Source organism: Capra hircus, unplaced genomic scaffold, assembly GCF_001704415.2.
Source record: "Capra hircus breed San Clemente unplaced genomic scaffold, ASM170441v1, whole genome shotgun sequence".
NCBI lineage: Eukaryota > Metazoa > Chordata > Mammalia > Artiodactyla > Bovidae > Capra > Capra hircus.
This window is the reverse complement of record NW_017218506.1, coordinates 1-10,561: the sequence shown is the minus strand read 5'-3', so window position 1 is coordinate 10,561 and position 10,561 is coordinate 1. Positions and strand designations below refer to the sequence as shown.

The 10,561-nt window shown below is 43.9% G+C and overlaps 1 protein-coding gene across 1 annotated transcript; it reads right to left on the bottom strand.

Annotated features, from left to right (window-relative positions):
- Nucleotides 1-241: 241 nt before the first annotated feature.
- Nucleotides 242-8,403, bottom strand: LOC102186952 (transcription elongation factor A N-terminal and central domain-containing protein). The gene is given in 4 exon segments (XM_018045643.1): nt 242-1,208; nt 1,210-1,445; nt 5,893-5,979; nt 8,301-8,403. Coding segments are annotated over 3 exon segments (1,191 nt in total). The 5' UTR covers nt 5,924-5,979; nt 8,301-8,403; the 3' UTR covers nt 242-284.
- Nucleotides 8,404-10,561: the final 2,158 nt, after the last annotated feature.

Genomic DNA, 10,561 nt, shown 5'->3' with positions numbered 1-10,561 from the left:
ACTCAATGGACATGAGTTTGAGTAAACTCCGGGAGTTGGTGATGGACAGGGAAGCCTAGCATGGTGCAGTTCATGGGGTCACAAAGAGTCAAACACGACTGAGCAACTGAACTGAACTGAATCACTTTGCCATACACTTCAGACTAGTAAAACATTATAAATTAACTATACCTCAATTAAGAAAAGAATAGTATGTATAAGATTTAAAAGGCAAGCATAAAAAGGTGGTACAAATAAAAGATATCACTTCAGTTATCTGCTGTTAAAAGAACATTTATTTATAATCACAAGCACACCCACTTGCTATGATACCACTGCTCCCCACATTCATTGCAGATGACATAGGTCATCATTTCTTCATCTTGGCCTGGATTCCGCACCCAACTTGGAAGGAAGAGTGTCCCTCTGGGGATCACAGTGACCCGGCAGTTGAATTTCTCACAGCGCTCGCATTTTATTTTCCTCGTCAGCGTGCCCTCCACCACTTGGGGTAGGTAACGTTCCCGTAAGGCAGATTTCGTGTAGGAGGCCCTCAACTGCTTCAGTTCCTGGCTGGCCATCTCCATGGTGGTCATGTCAGCAAATTCCCTTGGAGACATGGCCCCAGAGAGCAAGTTCTGCTGTAAGTGAGAATTGCGGGGGTTCCTTAGATTGGCCACTTTGCTGAGGATGCATGTTTTGTATTTTTGGAGGTTCTTGGGGTGAAGGGCAAAAACGTGTGCTTCAATTTATTGTGCCAAGTTGGGCCACAGGTGGGCTCTGGGCTGGCCTGGGGAGGAGGCAGTTAGAGCTTCGTACAGCAGCTCTGTGCATCTGGCTCTCATGGGCACTATGGGGTCCGGCTGCCCACTCGCTGCCAGGTTGGTGGATTGAGGGTCCCGGGCGCTCAGAGGCACTGCCTTAGGCTCCGCTCTGCCGCAGCTATCCTCCGGCATGATCGTTTCAACAGCTCCCACCACATCTTGGGATGTGAACAGAGAATTATACCTGGAGCCACCCCGTACCTCCTCCTCCTGATTTGGGTCAGGAGGAAGTCCTCGATTTTCTTCTTGACTTCCACCCAGAGGAAATCGTTTAGGGCTGCCCTCTGGCTTGCAGAGATTATCCTTATACAACACTTTCCATTCTGACAGCAGACACTTGGCTTTCTGCTTCAGAGCCGCTGTGGGGCAGTTTTTGAGGACTCTGTACACCGCCCTGACCACCCCCCGTCTCCTGAAGGTGCTCTGGAGTCACATGCAGAGTTTCCAACACAGTGAGGTGATGGCTGAGATTCTCAAAATTCCTTTGAGACATCAGCTGCTCGATAAGGGAAACTCTGGCCGCTATCTGGTTCTTGTCAGACATGGTTAGAGCTGCCAAGAAAAAAGGGCTTTCCATGTTCTCAAGCTTGCGTTTGCCAGGCGTAGCTCCATCATACATGCACCGTGCTCTCTGCCAGTTACCTAGGCAGAGAAAAAGAAGAAGAAAGTTGCTCAGTCTTGTCTGACTCTTTGTGACCCCAGAGACTATACAGTCCATGGAATTCTCCAGGCCAGAATACTGGAGTGGGTAGCCTTTCCCTTTTCCAGGGGATCTTCCCAAGCCAGGGATAGAACACTTCCATGTTGCAGGCAGTTTCTTTACCATCTGAGCCAGGCAGAGAAAGAGTTAGGTAATAAAAGTGGGTGTGACATGTTAGAAAATGCAATCTGCAATGCAGTACGGATCAGTCTCAAAAGTCTGAGTCTCAGTAGTTAAAACAACCACAACAACAAAAAAAACAGCGGCCCTGTAAACAGCCTCTGCATTAACAATCGCTTAAACGAGGCTTGCTAAAAGAGCTGCTACAACTTTCCCATCTCCACTTTTACAAATGAATGCCCTTTCCAGATCAGGATTAGTCAGTTCTTTTGTGTGGAATTTGGTGGTTATGTTGGGAATGAAAACATGCCAATGTCACCGTCCATGGGGAAAGGCTGAGGAGGCCAGACTACTTTCCCCCTTGTTCAGCCATTTAAACTGAAGTCCTTGCTGATTTTATAGTGTAACTTTTTAAAATATGTAGCTTTTATTGGCTATACTGTGGCTTGTGGGATCTTAGTTCTCCAATCAGGGGCTGAACCTAAATTCTTAAAAAGATGGGAATACCAGACCACCAGACCTGCCTCCTGAGAAATCTGTATGCAGGTCAAGAAGCAACATATAGAACTGGACATGGAACAACAGACTGGTTCCAAATCAGGAAAGGAGTACGTCAAGGCTATATATTGTCACCCTGCTTATTTACCTTATATGCAGAATACATCATGAGAAACACTGGGTTGGAGGAAGCACAAACTGGAATCAAGATTGCTGGGAGAAATATCAATAACTTCAAATAAGCAGATGACACCACCCTTATGGCAGAAAGCAAAGAAGAACTCAAGAGCCTCTTGATGGAAGTCAAAGAGGAGAGTGAAAAAGTTGGCTTAAAACACAACATTCAGAAAACGAAGATCATGGCATCCAGTACCATCACTTCATGGCAAATAGATGGCAAACAGTGGAAACAGTGGCAGACTTTTATTTTTGGGGGGTTCCAAAATCACTGCAGATGGTGACTGCAGCCATGAAATTAAAAGACTCTTGTTCTTTGAAAGAAAAGTTATGACCAACCTAGACAGCATATTAAAAATCAGAGACATTACTTTGCCAACAAATATCCGTCTAGGCAAGGCTATGGTTTTTCCAGTAGTCATGTATGGATGTGAGAACTGGACTATAAAGAAAGCTGAGCACAGAAGAATGGACGCTTTTGAACTGTGGTGTTGGAGAAGACTCTTGGGAGTCCCTTGGACTGCAAGGAGATCCAACCAGTCCATCCTAAAGGTAATCAGTCCTGAATATTCACTGGAAGGACTGATGCTAAAGCTGAAACTCCAATATTTTGGCCACCTGATGTGAAGAATTGACGCACTGGAAAAGACCCTGATGCTGGGAAAGATGAAGGCGGGAGGAGAAGGGGCCAACAGAGGATGAGATGGTTGGATGGCATCACTGACTCAATGGACATGAGTTTGAGTAAACTCCAGGAGGTGGTCATGGACAAGGAGGGCTGGCATGCTGCAGTCCATGGGGTTCAGACACGACTGAGCGACTGAACTAACTGACTGTGGCTTCTGAGATCTTAATTCTCCCGATCAGGGGCTGAACCCGGGTTACCTGGAGTGGAAGCATGGAGTTTTAACTGCTGGACTGCCAGGGAATTCCCTGATTTTATAGCCTTGAAGTAGGACTTTTCTGAATATAAAAGCATGAAAAACAGAGCCAAAACCAGCTGCTGTTCAGAAGTCCCAAGGAATCTACAGAAATGATGAAACACCACAGGTTTGGAGGCAGCTGGATGCAGGTCAGATGGGCCCCAACAGTCACCAGGTCACACGGTGCTGACGTCTAAGTCTTCTGGACATCGGGGTCAAGGGTCTGACTCTGCAATCCAGAGGATTTAGGACTTTGGGCTAATGGGTCTCTAGGCCCAGAGTTTCGTTCCATTACCTTTCTCTGCCCCCCCACCCCCACTTTTAGGTGTAAAAAGCTGGCTATGTCTGTGTGAACCTCACTCCGGGGAGGCAAAAGTTCACTTTATCTAACCCGTCTTGTTTTCTCTCCACCTAATGCACACAACCTTGCCTACAAAATACCCTTGGATCTGTATCTGCCTGTTCGGTCTAAATGTGAACATAAGCATTTTGATGGCAGGGATATCATCTTTTCCAGACTCCATGGACTCTTGTTTTATAGCACGTGATATTAAATAACAATCACCAAAGACACACAGGTTCACAACACTGAAGTGATTATAGAGATAGTAAATGCCAGTCTTCTAGACACCATCTGACAAAGTGCTGTAAAGTTTAAGGTCCTTTTAGTCAGCAATTCTATTTCTAAAAAATTTACTTTAAGGAAATGAGAGATGTGGAGGCTGTTATTGTAAGAATTTTCTGCAAACTCAGAAGAAACGATGAGGTTCCAAACGGTTATCCTTGCACACAAACATTCATAGCAGCATGGCTCGTAACAGACCATAAGTGGAGAACAATCCAAATGTCTATCAACTGAGGACTCAAGAAACAAACCCTAATATATCCATACAATGGGATGTTGTCAATAAAATGAAATTCTGAGACAGACAACATGGATGAGCCTTCAAAGCTTTATGCTAAATTGAAGACACAGAAGACCACATATTGTATGATTTCTTTGACATGAGATGTCCAGAATACACAAATCTAGAGACAGAATGTAAAGTCTTGGTGGACGAGGGCTGGGATGGAGGGAATCGGGGAACCAGTGGGGTGGAATGAAGAGGCGGTGGCTATTAATGGGTACACAGCTTTTCTTGGGGAGGTACAAATTCTTCTCTCAGATTGACTGTGGTAACCACTGCACAGCTGTGAATATGATTTTAAAAACCCCAGGAAACTGTACACTTAAACTAGGTGAACTTATGGTATAAAAAGTGTATCTGAACAAAGCTGTTATTTAAAAAATAACATCGAGGGAATGCCTTGGCAGTCCAGTGGTTCGGACTTAGTAGTCTCAGTGCTGAGGGCCTGGGTTCAATCCCTGTTCAGGAGGGACCAAGATCCTATAAGCTGTGCAGTGTGACCAAAAAAAATAAAAAACAAGCTAAAAATTAATAAAAATAAAAACAACATCTAAAGTCCGTTTATTTTTATCTTTACTATTTTTTTTCTGGTCATGCTGCACAGCTTGTGGGATCTAAAGCCTGATCCAAATTTTATTTAAAAATCACATGTGAAGAGAAAAGACTGAAAATAGATACAAAAAATTCCTGACAGTGTTACTTTCTGAATGGCAAGATCTTAAGTGATTTCTGTTTGTTCTTTTTACTCTTTTTTTATATTTTCTATTGATGTATACATATGCACTGTTTTCCTAACCAGGAAAGTTATGGGTCTATTACAATTTCACGATAAAACCCTATATGTTCCAGAGATTTGCTTACTGAAAATGCCATGGCACGTGGATCATCCCAGTCCTACTGCCCCTTGGAATCAGGACACCAGAAGGCAAGCGCCTCACCTCACCTGTGACTGCATTCATATCAGCTCTCAGCTTCCACAGAAGCCCACTGCTGCACTGCAAACAGCCCCATCTCCCCTCAAAACCTGATCCCCAAATATGAACAGGTGATCACCCACAGCTACACCTCTGAGGTTCCTACTGGTTTTCCCCCATTGCATAGTGCACATGATCAAGGTTCTGGGTCTTGTATTTTTACCACCTGGTGGTCTTTTTTATTTATTATTCTTTTTTAAAAGTCAGTTAACAAGAACTCAATGGGCCACTGATTCTGGATTGTAAGTGGTATTCTCTAATTATCGAGAACTGGTACTTCAAGATCCTTGTTTTTCCTTTTGGAATTCCATTTCTTTTTTGAATGATCAGAATGAAGATTTACGTATTAACTAATATTTTTGTACATAAAGTTTTATTGGAACACAAATCCTACCCATTTATTTATATATTGTTCCTTTTAAAATTTTATTGTAGTTGATTTACAATGTTGTGTTAATTTCTGCTGTATAACCAAGTGATTCAGTTATACATGAATATTCTTTTTCATATTCTTTCCCATGATGGCTTATCACAGGACGCTGAATATAGTTCCCTGCGCTCTATGGTAAGACCTTGTTGTTTATCCATTTGTATACAGCAGTTTGCATCTGCTAATCCCCAAACTCCCAATCCTTCCCCTCTCACCCTGTCCTCCTGGCAACCCCAGTCTGTTCTCTATGTCTGTGAGTCTGTTTCTGTTTCAGAGATAGGTTCATTTGCATCACATTTTAGATTCCATAGATAAGTGATATCATATAGTATTTGTTTTTCTCTTTCTGACTTACTCACTTAGTATGATAATCTCTAGGTCCATCCCCATGTTGCTGTAAATGTCAGTATTTCATTGGAATCCACTGCAACAGTAAAAGGGTCTTCCTAAAGAATCAAAAGGCTCAGTCAACAAAGAACAGGCAAGACAGCACAGAAAAATTAAAAATACACATCCTCACTTGCTGACTACTGCCTCTCAGCATGTCTGCTTGAGATCTCGGGACCTGGAGGAAGTCAAGGCAAGGGAGTCACGACGGTCCGGTCACAAGGAGCTCAGGGCACTTGAACCCCTCCCCCATGTGTGGGAACGTTTCCTAGCAAGGACTCAGTCTCCTCACGTTCTACACTCATTCTCTACGCTTCGTTACCTGAGAAAGCAGGATTGAACTGGGCTGGATGTCAGCAAGGGGCGGTTAATAAGACACTGGTCTAGAGTTCCCCCCAAGGAGGTTAGGCAATCTTTAACTCAGGTCAAATTTCTCAATGAAAGGTCAGAGCTTTTAAGGAGATTCTGAAGGCGAAGTTAATTGTAGCTTCAGGGCTTCAGGGAGATGGAAGCATTGTTTCTTGAAACTTTTTCTTTACTCATGGAAACCTACGGAAGTTAAAGGTTTCATATATATGCCGCACTCCTGCTCTTCACTTTCATAACCCTTTTATTTACTGTTCCTCTACATTAAAATTTTTTATGTGGTAAAAATGCATGCTATAATTTATCATCTTAACCGTTTTGACATGGATGGCTCACTAAGGACACTGACACTGTTGTGCAACCAGCTTTTGGAATGCTAGTTGTCTTGCAAAACAAACTTTGCACCTATTCAACAGCTCTCCACGTCTTTCTACCCTGCATTCCCTAGTAACCATCATTTCTACTGCCTGAGTTTGACTACTTTAGATACCTCATATAAGTGGAATCATACAGTATCTGCTTTTTGTGTCGGGCTTATTTCACACAGCATTAATGCTCTCAAGGTTCATCCACATTGGAGTATCTGTCAAATTCCCCTCCTTTCAAGGCTAGATACTATTTCACTGGATGGGTAGACCACGTTGTGTTTATCCATCCATCTGCTGATGGACACTTGAATTGCTTCCACCTTTGGGCTCTTGTCAAGAATGCTGCCATGAACATGAATGCATAGTTATCTTTCTGCTTTCAGTTCTGTCAGGTATTTACCCAAAGTGGGGTTGCTGGATCATATAGGCATTCTATTTTTAATTTTTTGAGAAACTGCCATTATATATACTTTTTTTGAGGAGAAAGTGGCCTTATTACTTTGCCAGACAAACAGGGAACACAGTAGGCTGATCCCTCAAGAACTGTGCCTCTCTTCCATATTTTCTGCAGCATTTCAATGATGTCAAACTTTCTATTCTCCCTGTGGGACAGTCATGTTGATAGAAAGCAATTTATTGCCTTAGGAGCAACTGGGATATAACATTTTGAGAACTGCTATAAAAAGATGAAGTAGGCTGTGTGTCCAGTTTAGAGTTCTACACAGTTCACTGAATAAATATCTGTTATGTATCTCATACACGATAGATGCTGACCTAACAGATACTCTCTGCCATAATGGAGCTGACAGCCCGGCAGAACACAGACAAGAAACTGGCAAATACAAGGACAGGCACCGCTGCTAAGGGGCACATGCAGGAGGGATACACAAACCAAACCTCTACTTCCTGCTATCTGGCCGGCTCCAGTTCTTCACTGCTTTCACTCTACGCACGACATTTTGTTAGAGGGATCATCTTCTAGTAGAGATTTCAGCAAAAAGGACCCCTCCTTTTCTTGCTTAAGGCCATTCAGAAGTTCCCCGCTGCTCCCAGGATGGAGCCCAAGGTCCCTGGCCAGTAGTCAAAAGCCCCTTTCCAGCCTCCTTTGTGAGGTGACTGCATCACTGGCAAGCACTTGCATCTCCCAGCTCAATGCCTTTGCTCCACTAGCTCTCTGAGCCTGTGTGTGGTTCTCACTCCCTGCCTGCAAATCCATGTCATCTGGAGAACTTACACAGCCAAAACAAAAACAATGCCAGGGCCTCACCCCAGACAGAATGAATTTGAATCTCTGTGGGCAGGCCTGGGCACGTTGCAGCTCTCCAGGTGACTGTGATCTAAACCAGAGCCATCACCACGGCCCTGAACACACAGGCACAACTCCTCTCCGCAGCAGGACTGACCCAGCTCGTGGGCCTCTGTCCAAAGGCAGTTCCCGACCTGCTCCTGGGCTGAATGCACACACACCTCTCCGACTTCACATTCTGCTGGGAGGGAGCCTCATTAAATTGTGAAATGTTTAAAACAAAAAACAAAGTCCTGCTGTGCACAAGTCCCGAAAACCTTCTCTACAAATTCCAAGCAGCGACTGCAATGTTTTCAGTGTCACTGTGTGCCCAGTCCCCTGCATTCACTCCTGCACTTACCTCCTAACAGCAGAGAGCACTGCACGTGGAGTAAGTCTGTGTGCTATAGACGCTCATCTCCATCTTCACAGGTACAGGGCTACCGCCATCTTACAGAGGAGGAAACCTGTTAAGAACATCAAAAGATTTGTACATTTTCTCCCCCCATGGTGCATATCACACTGAAGAGGAGAGTGAAAAGGCATCCGCTCCCATCACTTCATGGCAAATAGATGGGGAAACAATGGAAACAGTAAGAGATTTTATTTTCTTGGGCTCCAAAATCACTGCAGATGGTGACTGGAGTCATGAAATTAAAAGACGCTTGCTCCTCGAAAGAAAAGCTGACAAACTAGAATAGCTTATTAAAAATCACAGACATTACTTTGCCAACAAGGTCCGTCTTGTCAAAGCTATGGTTTTTCCAGTAGTCACATAGGGATGTGAGAGTTGGACCACAAAGAAAGCTGAGTGCCGAAGAACTGATGCTTTTGAACTGGGGCACTGGAGAAGAGTCTTGAGAGTCCTTGGACTGCAAGGAGATAAAACCAGTCCATCCTAAAGGAAATCAATCCTGATTATTCATTGGAAGGACTGATGCTGAAGCTGAAAAGCTCTAATACTTGGGCACCTGATGCAAAGAACTGATTCATTGATAAAGACCCTGCTGCTGGGAAAGACTGAAGGCAGAAGGGATGACAAAGGAGGCGATGGCTGAATGGCATCATTGATTCGATGGACATGAGTTTGGTCAAGTTCTGGGAGTTAGTGATGGACAAGGAAACCCGGTGTGCTATAGTCCATGGGGTTGCAAAGAGTCAGACACGACTGGGCCACTGAACTGAACTGAATCACACACACTACATCATTTTTTCTTGTCTGCTTTCCCTACAAGACCCAGAAGAATGATGTCTGTTTCATTCTCTGATACACATCTGGCAAACACTTCCAGGGCTCACTATTACTCAACAAATTCTCCCCTCTCTGCTTGTGAGCATCATCCTTTGCACCAGACGGGCTTGCTTGTACCACTGCACCTAAGCCCCTTAGCTTCTTCCATGGGAAACCATACCTTATCTCAATTTTAGTTTAGAAAATCATTTCAAAATATTCTAGTTAAAAAAAAAAAAAGAGCAGCACAGTGCCTCCTGTGGGCTAATCAGGACGCCAGGAGTCAAGTCATTTGAGGATAAGAAAGACTAGAAGGTACAGTTCCCAGAAGTTTAGTATGTTGGGGGTGGAGGGAGAATGGAACATCATAGGATTAATATGAGATTAAAAGGGATAGTCCTTACAAAGTCCTTGGAACTATGTCACACACTAAGCCCAACTGAGGATTATACAGCAATGAAGAGGAATAATATATATTCATTATATATACAAAGAAAAGTTTACATGTATCTACCATACTGACATTGTTCTAGAGCAGAGGTTCAGCAAACTTTTTCTATAAAAGGCCAGATGGTAAATACTTAGGCTTTGTAGTCCATCCAGCTTCTGTATGGACTACTCAGTTGCACTGTTCTTGTAGCAGAAAACAGCAGCCACAGACAATAAACATCGTGTTAGTGGGTGATTCAGATGGTAAAGAATCTGCCTGCAATGAGGGAGACCGAGTTCCGTCCCTAGGTCGGGAAGATCCCCTGGAGAAGGAAACGGCAACCCACTCCAGTATTCTTGCCTAGAGAATTCCATGGACAGAAGAGCCTGGTGGGCTACAGTCCATGGGGTCCCAAAGAGTCAGACACACCAGCCACAAAAAATACATAAATGAACGGATATGGCTTTGCTACAATAAATCTCTTTTTCAAAAGACAAGGCTGGATTTGTTGCAGGCAATGCTGTCCAACAGCAGTATAGCAGCAAGCCAGACAAAGAATTTAAAAATCTCTAGTGGCCACAGAAAAAATATAAACAGGTGAAATTAGTAATAAAGTGAAGTCACTCAGTCCTGTCCGACTCTTTGTGACCCCATGGACTTAGCCTACCAGGCTCCTCCGTCCATGGGATTCTGGGATTCTCCAGGAAGTGTACTGGAGGGGTTGCCATTTCCTTCTCCAGGGGATCTTCCCAACCAGGGATCAAACCCCAGTCTCCCGCATTCAGGCAAACGCTTTAACCTCTGAGCCACCAGGGAAGCCCCAAACCTAAACATATCAGCATAACCTAGACGAGTTTAGACCTAAGATCTAAAGAAAAATTTTAAAATTCTATTAACTACCAGGTACACCTCTCTGGCTATACAGGCAGCGTCTTACTCTATGCGAGAAATTACCTGCCAG